We start from the raw sequence: 22,502 nt of genomic DNA on the forward strand, positions 1-22,502 counted from the left end.
AGTACAGGAAGGAGCTAGAGAACCTACTAACATGGTGACTTGATGACAACCTTTTCCTCAATGTCTGCAAAACAAAAGAGCTGGTCATGGGCTTCGGGAAGGGGGGGTGCACGTGCTACTGTCTACATCCATGGCATTGACGTCAAGAGGGTTGAGCGCTATTGGTGTGAGCATGATCAATAGCTTGTCCTGGTCCATCCACGTTGAATCCCTGGCCAAGAAAGCTTACCAGCACCTCTACTTCCTCAGGAGGCTAAATAAATTTGTCACGTCCCCGCTAACCCTCACAAACTTCTATCGATACATAATAGAATGCATTCCAACCAAATTCATCATGGCTTGGTACGGCACCTGCTCTGTCTGTGAGCACAAGAAACTGCAGAGAGTTGTGAATGCAACTCAGCTCATCATAGAAACCAGCCTTCTTGCTGCCTCAGCAAAGCAGCTGCCCTCCCAGGACATTTTCTCTTCTCCTGCCTCCCACCAGGCAGAAAATACAAAGGTCTGAAAGCACATACTACCAGGCACAAGGAGAACTTCCACCTGACTATTATAAGGCGATTGACTGGTTTCCTCATACGAAAAGTTGGACTCTTGACTGCACGGTCTATGTTATGATCTTGCACCTTACTGTCTCTCTGCAGTGCACTTTCTATGTAATTGTAACAAGTTATTCTGCTCTGTTTAATTGTTTTACCTTGTACAACCTTAATCCACTGTTAATCTGTATGAACAATATGTAAAACAAGTTTTTCACTGTACCTCAGTACATATGACATACTAAATACAGTAAATTACATTACCAATGTACTTCTACCCTCTCTCCTACATCCTGCGGACTTGCAGCTTTCCAATTCCCTCTGTCGATGGGATTTCTCAGTTCAGCTCCCCAACTCAGTGAATGTGCAAATTCCACACAGACAGCGTCAGAGGTTGGGAATGGACCCAAATCCCAGGTGTGCTCTTCTTGCTCTGTCGAAGCTGCCTTTCCACTCCTGCTTACTAATGTTAACGTACATCCCCTAATGATTGACATCTCAACAGGGGTAAATCTTTGATGAAAATCGTGTTTAATTTTCTACTTCAAGATTAAATTCCCTCTTCCTCCTCTGGACTAAGTAGAATAACTTTAGCATAGCCGAATTTTCCTCTTAACCAACAATCCTGTCTCTGGCATTATCATACATCCTTCTTGCAACGTGGACTCGGGACTCTGCACAATTTCCCAACTGCAAACATAGTGCAAGAATAAAATAAAAATATTAAAAAACAGCAGATCAGTCAGTTTCTGTGGAGAGAGAAATAGTTAATGTTTTCAGGTCAAAGATGTCTCATCGGAACTGGGAAACAGAAAAAAGTTTGCCCTAACCATCTCTCCCCCATCTCTCTTTCCTAGTTCAGAGAAGGGTCTTTGGCTTGAAATGTAAACTTGTTCCTCCTTCTACAGATACTGCTTGACCTAAGGAGTATTTACAAGATTTTGTGGGTTAATTTCAGATTTCCAGCATCTGTAGTTGTTTTACATTTTCATGGTACTGGAGTGACTTTAATGATCTTCTATGCTATGCCTAATTATCACATAAATGATCTTTTCACCTTATCCATGGATTCTTCTTCTGCTTTTCCATTGGCTAACATTTTCTCAATGGTCTCTACTTTATCATAAATGAGTTTGACCACTCTGCCGCCGTCTGTGTTTTATCCTGCAGCCCTGATTTCACTCCAGCCACATCTCAGTTATCTCTTCCGATTATAATTTGCTTGCAAAATATTATTGTCTCCATGTTTTAAAACAAAATTATCAAACACCCCAGCAGAAGCTTCTAATGAGTTCAGAGTTATTTTGTGACAATTAGGCACAGATTAGCGCAGATTATTATCGGCATTGTCCGCCATTTTTCACTGAGTGTGTGTGTTTTACATGGTTAGCATTGCCTAGCCTAGTCCAAAAGCTAAAGGCTTCTGATGTTATGTTGTGTGAAAAAAGATCCAGAGCAGCTGCAAGACATTAAATGGTCAAAAGTAGAGGCAAAGCAAAACTTGCTGACAGGCTTAAAGTGTCTCTGTTATACTGTTCACGCCAGAAAATGCTGTGGTTGAAATTCTTTAGATCCATTGAATTTCCACCAGCTGTGCATCAGCTCAGCGTTGATATGGTGTTGGGGTCTTCCAGATCAGGAATCTACTGCTACGCAAAATATGAAATATCCCCACTTCTTTGTTCACATCTAAAAATTGGGGTCTGCTTGTACTTTTATCTGCTTTGCAAGTCAAAAGGTTCAGGCAGTGCAAGGCAGCCCAAGCTTGGTCCTGCACAGAGTTATGGGATAAAATTCACATGTTATAAATGTTATACAGTTTGTCTGGTAAACAACTGTGGAAAAGAATCTGTCATTGTATTTATTCCACGTGAAATGGATTCTCACTGTTTAATTGGACCTGTTTATTCAGGAGAGGATTATTCGCAATACTGTTTCAGTTTATTTAACAGGCAAAGAGTTACCCACTGTAGAATTAAAGGTAATGATTAAAGATTAGTGTTATTTGCCATGTGTAGATCAAAACATACTGTGAAATGCAGTGCTAGTTTCAAATCAAATCAGTGAGGATTGTGCTGAGCAGCCCACAAGTTCTGCCACGCTTCCAGCGCCAACACAGCATGTCTGCAACTTACTCATCCCAACCAGAACGTCTTTGGAATGTGGAGGAAACTGGAGCACCCGGAGGAAAGCCACACGGTCAGAGGGAGAACACACAAATTCTTACAGACAGCAGCAGGAGCTGAACCCCAATCTTACAGCTGGCGCAGTAAGGCATTGCACTAACTGTGACGCTACCGTGCACAAATTGCGCTAAGTTCCAGAAAGGTTATCCACAAGTGTCAGTCAGCATGCACTGCAGATGCAATAATGCTTGTGTCATTCCCATACAAACCCTGACTAGATGGTCCTCCACGTTCTTGCTGAGATTACCAACGTTGGCCTGAGGCACAGCGTGGCCATTTACGCGGGACAGAAACTGTTGCAGTTGTGCTTCTAACATGACCGCAGTCCCACAAAATATACCATCCTGGAATTTGAGATATATCACACAATATCACTCAGCTTGGAAGCAGAGAGGAACGAGGAAGCTAAGTGCAGAGGAGGAGGAAGGAGAGGAGAGAGGGAGAGAGGAATGGTGTCGAGTGGGCCTAGAAAGAAACAGATGGATTAGAGAGGAGGAGAGAAGGAGAGAGCGTGAGAGGGCAAAGTAGGAGGGGAGAGGGAGGTAGGTTTAAGTGGGGAGGGAAGAAGAGATGAGAGAGTGAGGAAGAACAGGAGCAGAGAGGGAAGGGAGGGCAGGAAGGAAGAGAGGGAATAAGGGAAGGGGAAGGAGAAAAAGGAAAAACAAAGTCATAAAAAGGCAGCAAGATACAGATGTAAGGACAAGAGACTATCAAATATTCAACCGATGAGAGACAAAAGCGATGGAGAACGTGATATGAGAGAGAGAACTGAACATGGCATCTAAGTAGAACAAGATAACAAAGAAATAAATGAATAGATTCTCAAGGCTGAGACAAAGATATCACAGGCGAGGGTGACATAGAGAAACCTGGTAAGGAAGAGTTGTTGATGGGAGGAATTCTGCACTCAGTCCTGGTTTGTGACTCCAGACCTGCCAATGACTGATTAAACCTTCCCGGCTCAGCTCAACTGGGGGTCGACAATGAATACTGGTATTGCCAATGACTCCAATGTCAATCCCATAAACAACTGCCTCATTACCAACCTGAATAGCAAAAGTCAGAGATTTGGACTTCTGGCCTCACTAAATGGTTACTACCCATCGCAGTCCTGGGGTTTGGTCTATAGTATTACCTTCTTCGCACCATGTTCAAATAGTGAAGCAGTATTTGTGACCTGGCATCAAAAAGTCACTGGCAGTGAGTGGGGGGTATGAATTTCACATGAAGTGGGTGCAGAGTCTGTAGGGCAAATCAGACAAAGTGAATGAATTGCCTCCCTGACAAACAATCTGGCAGTACTTCGCCTTAAAGCCACTGGAGGCACAAAAATGGTCCAATCTGTGAAATTTCAGTTAAGTCCAAATACAAACCCTTTCAATTCGTCTGTCCAAGGCCGGGCAAGGGGAGTGCATTGGACAAAGGCCAGATGAATGCCGGAATTTGTGAGGGGTGTGGGGAGGGAGAGGGAACTGGATTAGGAGCAGGAAAGACAGCGGGATTGATCTGGGGTGGTGAAGGAGCAGAGGTGATCAGCTGTGCTTGATTGGGAGAGTAAGGCAGGAGGCCTGAAGATGAGATGTTGGAGGAGGAGAGGAACCAGTCGACAGCAGGTTGCTTGTTGGAAGTGGGATTGGTGTTGTGGGGGGGAACAGACTGACAGCGTCCTGGTTGCAGGTGGGATTGGTGTTCGGGGTGTGGGGTGAGGGGGAACAGACAAACAGATTGCTTGTTGGAGGTGGGATTGGTGTTGTGGGTGGGGAACAGACACACAGATTACTTGTTGAAAGTGGGATTGGTGTTGTGGGGTGGGGAACAGACTGACAGATTGCTTGTTGAAGGTGGGATTGGTGTTGTGGGGGGGAACAGACTGACAGCTTCCTGGTTTCAGGTGGGATTGATGTTGTGGGTGCGGGGGGAGGGGGAACAGACAGACAGATTGCTTGTTGGAGGTGGGATTGGTGTTGTGGGGTGGGGAAACAGACAGACAACTTGCTTGTTGGAGGTGAGATTGGTTTTGTGGGTGGGGGAACAGATAGACAGATTGCTTGTTGGAGGTGGGATTGGTGTTGTGGGTGGGGAACAGACTGACAGACTGACAGATTGCTTGTTGAAGGTGGGATTGGTGTTGTGGGGGGTAACAGACTGACAGCTTCCTTGGAGGTGGGATTGGTATTGTGGGGGGAGGGAACAGACAGACAGATTGCTTGTTGGAGGTGGGATTGGTGTTGTGGGTGGGGAAACAGACAGACAGATTGCTTGTTGGAGATGGAATTGGTTTTGTGGGGGGGAACAGATAGACAGATTGCTTGTTGCAGGTGGGATTGGTGTTGTGGGTGGGAAACAGACAGATAGATTGCTTGTTGGAGGTGGGATTGGTGTTGTGGGTGGGAAACAGACAGATAGATTGCTTGTTGGAGGTGGGATTGGTGTTGTGGTGGGGGGGAACAGACAGACAGACTGCTTGTTGGAGGTGGGATTGGTGTCGTGGGTGGGGAACAGACTGACAGATTGCTTCTTGAAGGTGGGATTGGTGTTGTGGGGGGGGAACAGACTGACAGCTTCCTGGTTTCAGGTGGGATTGATGTTCTGGGTGCAGGGGGAGGGGGAACAGACAGAGAGATTGCTTGTTGGAGGTGGGATTGGTGTTGTGGGTGGGAAACAGACAGATAGATTGCTTGTTGGAGGTGGGATTGGTGTTGTGGTGGGGGGGGAACAGACAGACAACTTGCTTGTTGGAGGTGGGATTGGTGCTGTGGGGGGGAGGAACAGACTGACAGATTGCTTGTTGGAGTTGGGATTGGTGTTGTGGATGGGGTGGGGGAACAGACAGACAGATTGCTTGTTGGAGGTGGGATTGGTGTTGTGGGGTGGGGAAACAGACAGACAAATTGCTTGTTGGAGGTGGGATTGGTGTTGTGGGTCGAGAACAGACAGACAGATTGCTTGTTGCAGGTGGGATTGGTGTTGTGGGTGGGTAAACAGACAGGCAGATTGCTTGTTGGTGGGATTGGTTTAGTGGGTGGGGAAACAGACAGACAAATTGCTTGTAGGAGGTGGGATTGCTGTTGTGGGTGGGGAACAGACTGACAGCTTCCTTGGAGGTGGGATTGGTATTGTGGGGGGAGGGAACAGACAGACAGATTGCTTGTTGGAGGTGGGATTGGTGTTGTGGGTGGGGAAACAGACAGACAGATTGCTTGTTGGAGGTGGGATTCGTTTAGTCGATGGGGAAACAGACAGACAGATTGCTTGTTGGAGGTGGTATTGGTTTTGTGGTGGGGGAACAGATAGACAGATTGCTAGTTGGGGGTGGGATAGGTTTTGTGGGTGGGGAAACAGACAGATTGCTTGTTGGGAGTGGGATTGGTGTTGTGGGTGGGGGGGAACAGGCAGTTAGATTGCTTGTTGGAAGTGGGGTTGGTGTTGTGGGTGGGGTAAACAGACAGATTGTTGCAGGTGGGATTGGTGTTGGGGGGGAACAGATAGACAGATTGCTGGTTGCAGGTGGGATTGGTGTTGTGGGTGGCAGAAACAGACAGATTGCTTGTTGGGGTGGGATTGGTGTTGTGGTGAGGGGGAACAGACAGACAGATTGCTTGTTGGAGGTGGGATTGGTGTTGTGGGTGGGGAACAGACAGACAGGTTGCTAGTTTGGGGTGGGATTGGTTTTGTGGGTGGGGAAACAGACAGATTGCTTGTTGGGGTGGGATTGGTGTTGTGGGTGGGGGGAATAGACAGTCAGATTGCTTGTTGGAGGTGGGATTGGTGTGGGTGTCGGGGAAGGAGACTGACAGATTGCTTGCTGGAGGTGGGATTGGTGTCGTGGGTGGGGAACAGACTGACAGTTTCCTTGTTGTAGGTGGAATTGGTGTTGTGGGTGGGGAACAGACTGACAGATCGCTTGTTGAAGGTGGGATTGGTATTGTGGGGGAGAACAGACTGACAGCTTCCTTGTTGGAGGTGGGATTGGTGCTGTTGGTGGGGGGGAACAGACAGACGGACTGCTTGTTGGAGGTGGGATTGGTGTTGTGGGGGAGAACAGACTGACAGCTTCCTTGTTGGAGGTGGGATTAGTATTGTGCGGGGAAACAGACAGACAGATTGCTTGTTGGAGGTGCGATTGGTGTTGTGGGTGGGGAACAGACTGACAGATTGCTAGTTGGAGTTGGGATTGGTGTTGTGGGTGTGGAAACAGACAGACAGACAGATTGCTTATTGGAGGTGGGATTGTTGTTGTGGGTGGGGAACACACAGACAGATTGCTTGTTGGAGGTGGGATTGGTGTTGTGGGTGTGGGGGAAACAGACAGACAGATTGCTTGTTGGAGGTGGGATTGGTGTTGTGGGTGTGGGGGAAACAGACAGACAGATTGGTTGTTGGAGGTGGGGTTGGTGTTGTGGGTGGGGTAAACAGACAGGTTGCTTGTTGGAGGTGGGGTTGGTGTTGTGGGTGTGGGGGAAACAGACAGACAGATTGCTTGTTGGAGGTGGGGTTGGTGTTGTGGGTGGGGAACAGACAGACAGATTGCTTGTTGGAGGTGGGCTTGGTGTTGTGGGTGGGTTGGGGGGGGCAAACGGGCTGACAGATTGCTTAGAGGCAAGAATAGACAATACTTCATTTACCATGCACGGCTCTCAGCTTGGCATGATATTGTGAAGGTGACCCACAACCCCACACATCCAAGATGCTTTCAATCCTTCAAAGTGGAACGTTGCAGAGGGAACGTCAGCACTCCATACATCACTGATCTGGAAACGACTTCCTGGAAGTCATCAGGGAACTGAAAGCAATGATGATCTGGCACAGAAGAGATTAGATCTGGGGAAGGCCCAGCATGATCATATTGAATTTCAGGGAAGGGTCAAAGTGCTGGTGGTTCACTCTTTCTCTTATTCCTTATGTTCATATAAAATGGCCTGAGCTGAACTTCACTTGTGAAAAAATATCAGTCTTCGATTTCATTGTGCTGGGATTGAAACAGTGTTATGTAGACCAATGTTGATGAAATAAAAGCAGAAATTATTCATCAGTTCAACCAGCATCTGTGGAGGGAGAAGCAGTATCAGCATCTCAGTTATGACATGATACTTCTAGCTGTCTCACAGTTACAGTAAGGAATTCTGTCAGAAGGGTCACCACGTCAGGAATGTTTATGAACCTAAAATAAAAACAAAACGTGCCGGAAATCCTCAGCAGGTCCATGGGAAGAGAAACAGAGTGATTGTTTCAAGCTGAAGATCCTTTGCTAGAATGCCTAGGAATTGGTAGCATGCAATTCATGTGAAGCATTAGTCAGAAGAAGGTAGGATGAATGAATGAATTTCTAACTAGGCAGAACCAGTTAGAAATTTACAAACTTACATCAATGGAGCAGGCCATGAGGGACCCTCTTTCTGTCGCCTTTTTCATTATCTTGTACATATCTTTGGGGGCTCCCCTCATCTCAAAGAACTCAGTGACTCCGCCGGTGAAATCCTCCATTGCTTCGGTTGTGTTTCCACCTTTCAGAGCCTCGTAGGATCCATGCAACCTGAATGCGATAAAGAGAACACAAGGTGAGACTGTGCTCCTCCCTCTTGTTGTCAACATCCCTTCTCCAATTCATTATATTTATGATATAGAAGGGTACAGTATTTGACTCACCATCCATGCTGCCTCTCAGAACAATCCCATCAATCTCACACCTCCACTAATTTTCCCCGTGACCTATTCTTCCCACACTCCCATCTACCCCTCACCTATACACTCAGGGCAAGTTACAGTGGCTAATTAGCTTAGCAATAAGCACTCTTTCTTGATTATGGATTAAACTGGAACTCCTAGGTGAAACCCATGCTGTCACAGGGAGAATATGAAAACTACACCTACACCGAGGTCAGGATTAAACCCAGGTTACCTCTTCAGTCCTGAAGAAGGGTGTCGGCCCAAAATGTCACCTGTTTAGTCATCTGCGTGGATGGCACCTCACCTGCTGAGTTCCCCCAGCATTTTGTGTGTGCTGCTGGAGCTGTGTGGTAGCATTGCTCCTTTCGAGCCATCGCACTAATTATCTCACCTTTCCTACTGACGCCACTTGGTCCTTGCCGAGTGGAGATTCCAAAGCCTGAGTTTCACTTCTAGAGGATGAGAGCTGGGAAGTTTTTGATTAGAGCAAGGAAATAGCTGAGTTTGTAACAAACATCTAGATTGGGAGCAGCAAGAAGTCACTCTGCCCCCTGATCCCACTCTAACTTCAATAAAATGTGATTTTAGCCTCAATTTAGCCTTGCCATCCCTTCCCTCTCACCACCTTGCCTACCCAGATACAATATACATCTTGTCTGCTTCCTCTGCTCCCACACCAGTACCAATGCACTTTACTCCTTTTATCACAGGAAAGCACTTCAGTGGGTCGTCTCTAGTGCACAGAAGATCATCGGGACACAGCTGCCAGCCCTGGAGGACACCAACAGCTCACACTGCCTAAGGAAAGCTACAAGCGTCTGTAAGGACAATACACACCCATGCAATCATCTGTTTGAACTTCTTCCATCTGGCAGACGTTATAAGACTTTCTATGCCCGCACTTCCAGACTGAAAAATAGCTTTTCCCCCAGAGCTATAATTGCTCTGAACCAATCGATCAAGCATCATCCATAAATGGTTATATTGCTACTTTAATATTGGTTTTATGGCTGTCATGCATCTGAGTTGTGCTTTTGTACTGCTGGACATTGCTTGTACTGGCTGGTTACTTGATTTTATTTATTGTTTATTTATTTTAATTGTTGTTTTATAGCATTGAGTACGAGAGTTGCAAACTCATTTTTGCTGTATTGGTGCATGACAAATTGTACTATGCAATGACAATAAAGATATTTCATTCATTCATTCATTCATAAGTTGCCAGTCAGAGAGTTTATGCCTCCCCTCTGTTACCCATGGTGTCACACAAGCAACCAGTTTACATATTAAATCTTGGCTTTAATGTTAGCTGTGGGATGTACACAATATTCTCTTGACTTGCTTTTACAGCTGCACGGAACAACCATTGCTCTGAGCAGAAAGTTTTTACACAGCCGGAAAACTGCGCAGCACAAGTGCTATTATGTAAAAGAAAATTCCAGCTGCGTGACAACAAAGACGATGTGTGCACAACAGTGTTTCAGTTACTGCGCGGCCACACACCCACACAGCTTAGGAGGACGGTGGATGGACACATTCAAAAGCGAAAGCATTTTGGCTGAAAGTACATGTGATGACTCAGTGGGGTTTCCTGGAAAGAAACCAGTGCTCCTCAGTATTTGGGAGAGCAGTGATAGCCCTGGGAACCTTCAGCAAGGTGCTTCAGTCATAGGCAAAATCCATTGGACTGAAACGTATGCTGGGAAAAGCCAGCCATTCCATGATGACAGCAGGGCCTTTCTCCCAAATAAGGAAGAATAGCAGAAGGAGAAGGCGAGAGGACAACTCTTTGTTTCAACCGGTCTTGTTTTATTGTGTTGAATTGTTTTTAAGCACCTTGCTTTAATTTGTTTGAATGTTAACTATTATATTATTTAATTGATACTTAATATGTTGAACTGTCTTGAAGCATTTTACTTTTTTTCCTTTATAACTACTTATTTATCATTTAATTGATCTTTAATATGCTCAGGCAGAATGTTCTGTCCTCAGCAAATACCTTGCGTTGTCCTCCATTTCCAAGCCCTCTTCTTTGGTCTGTGAGGCAGACGTCTGATCCTCATTAAGGGCCTTACTAATATCCCCCCCTGCCCACACATTAGTGAGTTCTGTGACCGCCACGGCGCCAAGCTCTTCTTCCATCGCCTCCATCTCCGAACCCATTCCTTTGGCAAGGATTCCCCACCCTGCGCTGTTGACCCTTTACCTGTCTCCAATCCTACTCCTCTTCTTGGACACCCCAGTCTGGCTCTCTGTCTACTCAGGATCTTTTCATCCGTAATTGCCAACAAGACAGCTGGACTTGGTCACCCCTCTCTCCTCCTTGAACCTTAGCTCTTCTGAATGCACTTATCTCCACTCTCTCTGCACTGTCCCTCCATCAAAAGGCCTTAAAGCTCTCCGCTTCTTTCTCAACAAAACACCAACCAGTCCACCTCTACCCCTGCCCTCCTCCATCTGACAGAACTGGTTTTCACCCACAATAATTTCTCCTTCAGCTCCTCCCACTTTCTCCAAATCCAAGGTGTAGCCATGGGCACCCACATGGGCCCCAGCTATGCTTGCCTTTTCATTGGCTATGTAGGACAGTCCATGTTCCAATCCTTCCCTGGTAATGCTCCCCAAATCTTCTTGTGCTTCATTGGTGGCTGTATTGGTGCTGCTTCATGCACCCTGGCTGAGTTTATCAAGTTCATCAACTTTGCTTCCAACTTCCACCATGCCCTTAAATTCACTTGGTCCATTTCTGACACCTGTCTCCCCATTCTCAATCTCTCTGTCTTCTTCTCTGGAGACAAACTGTCTACAGATAACTTATACAAACTTCCCGATTCCCAGGGCTATCGTGACTATACTTCTTCCCACCCTGTCTCCTGTAAAAATGCTATTCCCTTTTTCAGATCCCAAGATGAGGTTGTCCTTTACGGGACATCAGAGATGTCTTCCTTCTTCAAAGAACAGGGTTTTCCTTCCTCCATTGTTGATGCTGCCCTCACCTGCATCGTCTCCATTTCCTAGGCATTAATGCTCAGCCCATCTTCGTGCTGACTTAATAGGGTTAGAGTTCCTCTTGTCCTCACTTATCACCCAATGACCCTCTGCATCCAACACATCATCCTCTGTAAATTCCTCCATCTTCAGGGATCCTACCAAGAAACACATCTTTACCTCCCCTTCCTCACTCTCTACTTTCCACAGGGATCACTCCCTCCATGATTCCCTTGTCCAGTTGTCCCTCGCCACTAATCTCCCTCCTGGCACATGTCCCTGCAAGCGACAGAAATGCTACACCTGCCCATTCGCCTCCTCCCTCACCTCCATTCAGGTCCTTAAACAGTCCTTCCAGGTGAGGAACACTTCACCTGCAAATCTTTTGGGGTCACCTATAGTAACCCCAATGCAGTCTCATCTACAGTGGTGAGGCCTGATGTAGATTGGGGGACCACTTTGTCGAGCACCTTCACTCCATCTGCCAAGATCGGAATTTCTTGGTAGCCAATCATTTTAATTCCTATCCCCGTTCTGCTTCCAACATGTTGGTCCATTGCCTCCTTTATTGCCACAGTGAGGCCACTCTCAGGGTGGAGGTGGAACATCACATATTCCATCTAGATAGTCTCCAACCTATGACATGGACACTGATTTCGCCTTCCGGTAATTTTTCCCCATCCCCTTCCCTCGTCTTCAGTTCCCCACTCTGATTTCTTACATCTTCTGCTCACTTGCCTATCACCTCCCTCTGGTGTCCCCCCTTCTTCCCTTTCTCCCATGATCCACTTTCCACTTTCTTCTCCTGTCAGATTCCTTCATCGCCCTACCTCTACCTTCCCCCCACCTATCACCTTCTAGCTATCCTCCTTCCCCCCCCCACCTTTTTATTCCGGCATCTTCCCCCTTCCTTTCCAGTCCAGATGAAGGGTCTCGATCCAAGATGTCAACTGTGTATTCATTTCCATAATGCGGCCTGACTTGCTGAGTTCCTCCAGCATTTTGTGAGTGTTGCTTTAATATGCTGAATTACTTTTAAACATCCATGTTAAATTTCTTTATGATCTTAGATGAATGTTTTATAATTGTACATTATTATTTAATAAATGTTTAATCACTTTTGAATGATGTGAGGAAGAGATGTTAAGATCCCAGCTGAATGTTATAAAATAGTAAATTATTTTATTATTTCATTTATTTTCAATCCCTTTTAAATGTTAAAATAGATTATCTTGGTCAGAGCTCATCCTGGGACACAGCTCAGCCCACAGTGTGACAGCACTGCATCAGGCAAGGCTCTGCCCCTTGCACAGGCCCCCACTGTTTTCCATTTGGTTGGCTTTGGGCAGCAACCTTATATTGGTGGATCTGGAAGTATAATTCTGTGGTTAGTATGTAGCAGACTGTGAGGGTTTGGTCTGTAGCAGAAAAATCAAGTTGAACAAGGCAGCCAATCACAGCCAAGCTCATGGTGCGGGCCGGTACTCACTTGGCATAGGCCTTCTCCAGTAGGGCACTCCAGAACTCGTTGCGCTCAGCTGATTTGGTGAATACCAGATGGTTGTTGAATGTAGGGATTCGATCATCAATGACAACATCCACCCACTCACCGAAACGCCAGAACTGCAAGGGACAATGGAGCAAGGATGGTGAGAGAGGGATGGAGCTCCCAGTTCCTGCTGCCATTGATGTGGGCCTAAGGTGTCCCACTCCAACTATCCAGGGGCACACACAGAATCTGTAGCAACACAGACCGCACCCACACTACGGCCATTCAAGTTAAGGAAGATCAGCCTGATGGAATTCACAAATCATAACCCCATAAACTAAATTTCACAGAGTGCAAAACAAAGTCCTGTCACCCTTCCTCTTTGAGCTCAGACAAAGTCCTGGTAAATTTATATTGTGTTCCCTTTATCTCCTTCCTTCTTTACCACCGGTTACTAATTGTGCATTACCCTGACAAACCCGAAATACTCTTACATCTCCAGACTGAACAATACTCTATCTGATTTCCAGTCTTTACTGTTCTCTCCCCCGCCCCTGGCAGCTTCGAACATTGCTTCAAGCACTTAGGTGCTCAGGTGTGGTCTAACCACCACTGTTTCAGAATTGAACCTCCTTGTGGACTAACTGATGTGAAAGGTAACGTCCTATTTGGATTCTGGATTATTCTGTGTGCTTGAGCAAGACGATTCAGTAATGTATATATGCATGGGGTCTCCTCTGCGTTTGGACCTCCACTGCCTCTAGCCTTTGACCATTTGGCGGGTCATTTGCGTGCATTCTTCTTAGTCCCAGCGTGAATGATGTCCTACACCAAAATCCACTGACACAGTTTGATCCATTTGTTTAATCTACCAGCATCATTTTGTAATTAATTACTGCCCCCCTCCCCCTACACATCAGTTACAGTACAGCTTTCTCTGACCTGGAAATGGAAGATCCCAGCATAGTTCTCAGTGAAGTACTGATCCCTCGGGATGACGCGGTACAGCAGTTTCTCATTGAGGGTCAGGCAAGCAATGGCTGCCAGGAACCAGCAGTCACCTGATTAGAAACAAAAAGCGTCAGCATTCATTGGCTCTAGACCCAGCCTGCAGAGGAACCATAATCCAAGATATGACTCTTGGGCAGTGTAAAATGTTTGGGAGGAACAGTTTTTCTTGGAGCTCTGCCCTAAAGATATCCACTTCCAAGGTTCTTCCTCCCCAATGGAAATGTGTAAATGTATTGATCAAGATTCATTGCTACATCAAGTCAAACATTTTGTGAGTATCAGGATGATAAAATACTAACTCTTTCATCCAAAATGTTTAACCCAGCTCTCATTCACACCAAATGCAATTCTTCCATATGTAGTGATGACTTGGGCCTGAGCTTTGTGCTCGTAGGGTTAACACGACATTCTGTTTCTGGAATCATATTCTACCACAGGCCCTCAACACTTTGTGTGTAGTTTTTTTCATTAATTCTGTTATTTCTTTGTTCTGCTGTGAATGCCTGCAAGACAAGAATCTCAGGGTAGCATATGGTGATATGTACCTAATTTGATAATAAATTTACATTGAACTTTGAACTTTGAATAGTAGTTCCATGGATAGACCGGAGAACAACCCAAGCTTCTGCAGTCCATTTACAGAACTTATGCCCCTCATCATTCAAATCATATTTCCTGAAGTACTGAACATAATCCTCTAGTTGTGGTCATAGCAGTCTTTTATAAAGTCCATCATTGTTTCCTTGAATGCCCCCATGCTCTACTTATTAACCCATGGTTCCACGTTTCTCTTAACCATAACAACACAGTGGGCCTGCAGACAGATTTGCTGCCTCACAGAGCCAGTGATTCAAATTCAATCCTGACTTCCTGTGCTATCTGAATAGAGTCATACCACACAGAAACAGCATGTTTCTATGCTGTATGGCCCCCATGGCCATGTGAAACATCAAATACCATAATCCAGACGTTAGTCTGTAGCCTTCAAGGCCGCAGCAATTTTAGTAGAGTTTGTTGAAGAAGTGACCAAGAAGATATATAAGTGTGGTAGACATTGTCTACATGGACTTTAGTAAGGCCTTTGACAAAGCACCACATCACACAGAATCCAGGACGAGCGAGCCATTTAGTTACAAATTTGTCATGATGGCAGGAGACAGAAGGTGGTGGTGGAGGCCAGTGGCCAGTGGTGTGTTGTAGAGATCAGTGCTGGGTCCAATGTTGTTTATTATTTATATGAATAATTTGGATAAGTAAGTAGGTAGTCTTGCTAGCAGGTTTGTGGATGACACTAAAATTGATGGTATAGGGGACAGTGATAAAGTTTATCAAAGATTACAACAGGATCTTAATCAACTGATAGAGGTTTAGATAGGTACGTGGATGGTAGGGCTATAGATGGCTATGGACCCGGCGCAGGTCAATGGGAGTAGATAGCTTAAATAGTTTGGCATAGACTAGATGGGCCAAAGAGCCTGTTCCTGTGCTGTACTTTTCAACGACTCTATGTGTGTGACTATATGGGTTTCCACTGGATGTCCCAGTTCCTTCTACATCCAAAGACCTGTTGGTTGTTACGTTAATCACCTCAGGTGAAGGTGGCTGCTGGCAGAATCAGGGATTGATGGTCATGTTACAGGGAGATGTGGGAGGTTTGGGAGAGGTGATGCAAATGGGATTGGGACTCTGAGAGTCAATATAGATCTGAAAAAACCAAATGATCTCCCAAATAATACAGCTTGTCTTGCCACTTTCAACAAAACTTTCATGTAGATCTCACTGCTGTGCCATTTTGGTATTGTGTCCTCTACTTCATCTTTCTCATTCATCCTGCTAAGAGGTAACAAGTGCTAGTGAAATGGCTGCCGCAGTGCACTAGAGACCTAGGCTCGATCCTGGCCTGTGGTGCCATCAGTGCAGCTTGCATATGTTCCCTCTGATAGCATAACGCTCCTCCCATATTCAAAATCGCGCAGGTCAGGCTGTTGCAAAAAGTCTCTGGTGTGAGTGGCAGAATCTGGGAATGTGGTGAACAAAATGGGATTAGGGTAGGATTGGTACAAATGGGAACTTGATGGCTGATATAGAGTCAGTGGGCCAAAGGGCCTGTTTCTGTACTGTATGACTCTATGTCAAATTTCATCTGCCAATTCACAGGATTGGCTACGTCCTCCTGAATTCTGCTCCACAGAATTCACTAAGCCTGGAACATGCAGGTCAACTGGAAAAATCAGGTTGGAAATAGACCTCATGAGAGTGAATTTGTTGAATGTCTATGAGATGGCTTTTCAGAGCAGTTTATCATTGAGCATTCTTGCTACATTGGATTGGATGTTATGTAATGAACCGGAGCTGATTAGGGAGCTTAAGGTAGAAGAACCCTAAAGAGGCAGTGATCACAATATGACTGAGTTTAACTTGAAATTTGATAATGAGAAAGTAAAGTCTGATGTCGCAGTATTTCAGTGGAGTAAAGGAAATTACAATGGTATGAGAGAGGAGGTGGCCAAAGTGAATTGGAAGGCGATACTGGCAGGGATGACAACAGAGCAGCAATGGTGTGAGTTTCTGGGAAAATGAGGAAGGTGCTGGATAGATGTATTCCAAAAACAAAGAAATACTCAAATTGCAAAATAGTACAACCATGGCTGACAAGGTAAGTCAAAGCTAATGTAAAAGCAAAAGACAAAAGAGAGGGCACACAACAAAGCAAAAATTAGTGGGAAGACAGAGGATTGGGAAGCTTATAAAGCCCTACAGAAAATAACCAAAAAAATCATTAGGAGGGAAAAGATGAAATCTAAAACCAAGCTAGCAAGCAATATCAAAGTGGATAGTGAAAGCTTTTTCAACTATGTAAAAAATAAAAGCAAGATGAGAGTGAATATAGGACCACTAGAAAATGAGGCCAGAGAAATAATAACAGGGGTCAAGGAGATGGCAGGTGAACTAATGAGTATTTTGCATCAGTCTTCACTGAGGAAGACACCAGCAGTGTGCCAGATGTTGAAGGGTGCGAGAGAAATGAGTGCAGTTACTATTACAAGGGAGAAGGTGCTCGAAAAGCTGAACGACCTAAGGGTACATAAGTCACCCGGACCAGACGAACTGCACCCTAGGGTTCTAAAAGAGATAGCTGTAGAGATAGGACAAAGATAGGACAAGGTCGGTATGGTTTCCTTAAGCGAAAATCTTGCCTGAGAAACCTGTAGGAATTGTTTGAGATTACAAGTTGGATCGATAAGGGGGATGCTGTGGATGTTGTATATTTAGACTTACAGAAGGCCTTTGACAAGGTGCCACACGTGAGGCTGCTTACCAAATTAAGAACTCATGGTGTTACAAGAAACTACTGGCATGGTTAGAGCGATGGCTGATTGGTTGGAGGCAGTGAGTGGAGATAAAAGGATCCTTTTCTGGTTTGCTGCCAGTGATTAGTGGTGCTCCGCAAGGGTCGGTGTTGGGACTGCTTCTTTTATGCCGTATATCAATGATTTAGATGATGGAATAGGTAGCTATTTTGCCAAGATTGCAGATGATACAAAGATTGGTGGAGGGGCAAGTAGTGTTGAGGAAACAGGTAGGCTGCAGAAGGACTTAGATTAGGAGAATGGGCAAGAAAGTGACTAGTAAAATACAATGTTGGAAAATGAATGGTCTACTTTGGTAGTAGAAATAAATTTGCAGACTATTTTCTAAACAGGGAGAAAATCCAGGAATCTCAGATGCAAAGGAACTTGGGAGTCCTTGTGCAGAACAACCTTAAGGTTAACTTGCAGGTTGAATTGGTGGTGAGGAAGGCAAATGCAGTGTTAGCATTCATTTCAAGAGGTCTAGAATACAAGAGCAGGGATGTGATGCTGAGGCTTTATAAGGCACTGGTGAAGCCTCACCTCGAGTATTGTGAACAGTTTTTGGGCTCCTCATCGAAGAAAAGATGTGCTGACATTGGAGAGGGTCAGAGGAAGTTCACAAGGATGATTCTGGGAATGAAAAGGTTATCATGTGAGGAACGTTTGACAGCTCTGGGTCTGTACTTGCTGGAATTCAGAAGGATGAGGGGGTTCTCATTGAAACCGTTCAAATATTGAAAGGCCTAGACAGAGTAGATGTGGAAAGGATGTTTCCCATGGTGGGGTGATGGGGGTGGTCTATGACAAGAGGGCACAGCCTCAGGATAAAGGGCACCCACTTAAGACAGAGATGCAGAGAAATTTTTTTAGCTAGAAGGTGGTGAATTTGTGGAATTTATTACCACAGGCAGCTGTGGACACCAGGTTGTTGGGTGTATTTAAGGCAGAGCAGGACAGGTTCTTGTTGGGACATGACATCAAAGGTTACAGGGAGAAGACTGGGGTGTGGAGCTGAGGAGGGGAAAAGAGGATCAGCCATGGTGGAATGATGACGCAGTCTCAATGGGCCAAATGGCCTAATTCTGCCCCTAGGTCTCATGGTCTTATGGTTGTAGAAACTATGCTCTGTTCATCCAGGTTCAAGCCAGTAACATATACTCAGTGGCACCTCATCAGGTACTTCCTTACTGAATAAAGAGGCTACTGGATGTACAGCCTGTCCGTGGTGTGGCCCATCCCCTTCAAGTTCAACGTGTAATGTGTTCAGAGATGCTCTTCTGCATATCACTGTAGTAACACATGGTTATTTCAGTTATTGTCGCCTTCCTGTCAGCTTGGACCAATCTGGCCATTCTCCCTTGACCTCACTCTCTCAGTAGCAAGACGTTTTCACCCACAGAGCTGGTGCTCACTGGATGTTTCTTTTGTTTTTGTCCCATTCTCTGTAAACTTGAGAAAATCTTGTGTGTGAAAATCCCCAGGAGATCAGCAGTTTCTGAGGTACTCAAACTATCCTGTCTGACACCAACAATCATTCCACATTAAAAGTAATTCATATCACATTTCTTCCCCATTCTGACGATGGGTCTGAACAACAACTGAATCTCTTGACCATGTCTGCATGCTCTTATGTGTTGAGTTTCTGCCACATGATTGGATGATTTGATATTTCCACTAATGAACAGATGTGCAGGTGTACCTAATAAAGTGGCCACTGAGTGCATATTTATAATACCAGGATGCCCCCACTCCCTAGAAATGGCCTAACGGAAATTTACCTTATAGTTCTCTTTGATCAAAAGTGCACCTTTTTTACCACAACTCTGCTTCCTGTCACTCAGCTAACTTTCTATCCATGTTACGGTAGCCTGTTTTATTCTTAACGACAGCCCAACTACCTGATGCTTCATTCTATGCCTTTTGACAGTCAATGCATACCATATTAACCACATATGCTCAGCAATCCCCCTCCCCATTATATAATCAATTCAACATGCCTTGCCTTTCATAAGTCTATTAGTTTTCTGTTATTGTCACACTTTGTCGAAGTGTTAGTTCTGAGACTGATTATCATTTGCAAGGCTTTCCCACACTGACGTTAATCTGCCTGATCTAGGATTGCTAGGTTTATCCTTGCATCCCTTTTTAGCAAAAATACAGTATATCCTATTCTCTAGTCCTCAGATGCACCCCAAAGCTGTAGATGTTGGAAGATTCTGACCACAACTTCACAATTTCCTCACATACGATCTATCTGGACCAGATGATTTATCCACATTCAGTTCAGCTGGCATTTATGGCATATCCTCTTTTTCAACATCTCCCCAGAATGGAGCCTCATCTTCCTTTGCTGAGACTCTGACAGTATCAGCTCCTGGGTGGATACGGATTTTTTTCGTCAAGGTTTGAAATGCACTGCCTGAAAGTCAGGGAGTGCAGGAGCCTTCAAATGAGAACTAGATAAATCTTCAAGAGCAAGGGGAAAGGAGAAGGACAGTAGAACAAGTTTCTAGAAATAGTGCATATAGACTTAATGGTGTGGTCCCCTTCTCCCCCCTAATTTCTTCGGAATTATGATGCAACTAAGAGATTGAAGCAAAATTTCTGAAGGTACTGTTTTGAAGACTAGAGCTGATCCTGTCATTTAGCTCAGGGATTTTATTTGAATCCCCTGGCACTAAACCTGAATGACAAATGATTGCAAACCAACACCAATGCTTGCAAAGCTTTTTCAGACAGTCAGAGTCACCTCCACCCTGAGAAGACCAGTGCAGGCTTTCTCTGCCGATATAGGCCATGGACAATACTTCGAGGCTGCATTGCAGAAATCATGTCTATAACCAAAATGGGCAATCTTTGCTTTTGATAAATATAACTTCTGCTTTCACACCAGAACCGAGCATTCGGCCATAGTCCACAGCTTCCAAAAATGCAGCCATCCATTCATCGAAAACAAGAGAATATCTGCAGATGCTGGAAATCCAAGCAACACACACAAAATGCTGGAGGAACTCAACAGGCCAGGCAGCATCCATGGAAAAGAGTACAGTCCTACTGAAGGGTCTCGGCCCGAAATGTCACCTGTACTCTTCCATGCTGAGTTCCTCCAGCATTTTGTGTGTGTTGCATTCTTTCCATTATGATGGTGTAAGAGTTAAATCATTGGATGTGTGCTTCAGGATATGAGTTCCACTCTCACCATGTGGCTGTCGAATTTAAATCTTTTAATTGTAGTCTGAAATTACCTTAAGAATGCGACTTATTAGTTATGCTGTCCGCAAAACTACTGAAATGTTGTTAAAAACCCATCCAGTTCTGTAAAACAGACAAACAAACTTGCCTTCCTTACCCAGGATGACTTCAGACCCCAGCAATGGAACTGACTCCAAAATACTCGAGTGTAGTTTCAATGCCAGAACAAAATTCCTCTGCCAACTCCACAATGCCAGAGGAAAGGTGTTTTTGTGCATTTGTTTCTGTGTGAGGTGCAAATATTCGATCATGGTTTTGTTCTGGATTTTGAGACTGAATTCATATCTCACTAATTTGACTGATCATTTTTCAGAACCAAGAAGATTAATGAACACGTGCATGGGCTTTAACCGAGCACGGACAAGGCGATAGGAAACAGAGGATGGTGGTAGAAGGATGATTTTGTAATTGGATATCTGAGACTAGTTATGTATGACAGGGATCAATGCTGAGACCTTAGTGTGTGAAGAAAGGATTAGTAAATTCATGGAAGACACAAAATTTGGTAATAGTGATATAATGGGGAAGGTTCTCTAAGGTTACAGAGGATATAAATCAGATGGAAGGAAGGCTGATTTTAGTAGATGGCGTTTAATCCTGATGCATTTTGATAAGTCAAACAGGGACAAGACATCGACATTAAATGGTAGGGCACCAGAGAGTGTTGATGACCAGAAAGTCTTTAGGGTTGAATTCTGTTTTCCCTGAAGGTTGCAACACACGTTGATGAGGGAGTGATGAGGGAGTGAAGAGGGCATGTGGCATGGCAGCATGCACCATTCTCAACTTCACAAATTGGGACATAGAGTATAAAGCTGGGACATTACATTTGACTTTACAAAACTCGGATTAGGACACAGAGTATTGTCAGTGCAGTTGTGGTCAGAACACGACAGGAGGAACCTGTTTGCAATGACAAGAATACAAAAATTATCATCAAAATGTCACCTAGTTTGGAGGATTTTAGTTATGAGGACAGATTGTAAGACCAGATTGTTTGCCTTGAAGAGAAGAAGGCCAGGAGTGATCTGATAGGTGTACAGTATACAAGATTATGAGAGGCAGGGTAGATAGTCAAAATACTTCACCTGTGATAAGGACGTCACAAACATGTAGGCAGAGGTTTAAGCTGGGCAAAATAGTCAGCATGCATGTGATAGCCAGAAAGGCCTGCTTCTGAACTGCACAATGCTATGAAACCTAGAATCATGGAAATTTATTGCACAGGGGTCCAGCCATCAGTCCTACTATCTACCACGTTTCCACATTTCACCAGATAACTTTAAACCTTACCCTCTACCACTATTTTCCAGCATTGTGCTTCAGATGAAAACTCTCTTTCCTCCTCTCCCCTCTTAAACCATCTTCCAGTTCTGAGACATAACAATGTTGGCAAGCACTGTATTCTTCCTGTGTACAGCTTCCCGATTATGTCTCCTCTTGGTTTCCAATCAGAATCAGCTTTCATATCATTGGCAAAAGTCGCGAAATGTGTTAACTTTGCAGCAGCAGTACAGTGCAATGCATAATAAAAGAAAAACACCTGCGAATTACAATATATATATATATAAAATGTTTAAATTACTAAGTACTGCAAAAACAGAAATAAAAAAGTAGTGAGGTAGTGTTCATGGGTTCAATGTCCATTGAGAAATTGGATGGCAGAGGGGGAAGAAGCTGTTCCTGAATGACTGAGTGGGTGCCTTCAGGCTCCTGTACCTCCTTCCTGATGGTAGCAATGAGAACAAGGCATGGCCTGGGTGATGGGGTGCTTAATGAAGGACGTCACGTTTGTGAAGCATCGCTCCTTGAAGATGTCTTGGATACTGCGAAGGTGAGTGCCCATGATGGATCTGACTAAGTTTACAGCTGTCTACAACTTCAATCCATTGTGGGGGCTACTGCAATGGATTGAATTAAGCTGCAGAGAGTTGTGAACTTAGTCAGCTCCATCATGGGCACTAGCCTTCGTTCCAGACAGTGATGCAGGCAGTTAGAATGCTCTCCACAGTGCATC

The 22,502-nt window shown here is 44.8% G+C and overlaps 1 protein-coding gene across 2 annotated transcripts in view; it reads right to left on the reverse strand.

Moving 5' to 3' along the window:
- Positions 1-22,502, reverse strand: part of LOC134349239 (calpain-3-like) — a 155,141-nt gene that overhangs the window by 58,056 nt on the left and 74,583 nt on the right. For both annotated transcript variants that reach the window (XM_063053260.1, XM_063053269.1), the window contains exons 3-5: positions 13,812-13,930; positions 12,870-13,003; positions 8,090-8,258 (exon numbers count right to left, since the gene is read on the reverse strand). In XM_063053260.1, coding sequence (XP_062909330.1) covers positions 8,090-8,258; positions 12,870-13,003; positions 13,812-13,930 — 422 coding nt within the window. The remainder of the gene's footprint in view (positions 1-8,089; positions 8,259-12,869; positions 13,004-13,811; positions 13,931-22,502) is intronic.

The sequence above is a fragment of the Mobula hypostoma genome, chromosome 1, assembly GCF_963921235.1.
Source record: "Mobula hypostoma chromosome 1, sMobHyp1.1, whole genome shotgun sequence".
In the NCBI taxonomy this organism is placed as follows: domain Eukaryota; kingdom Metazoa; phylum Chordata; class Chondrichthyes; order Myliobatiformes; family Myliobatidae; genus Mobula; species Mobula hypostoma.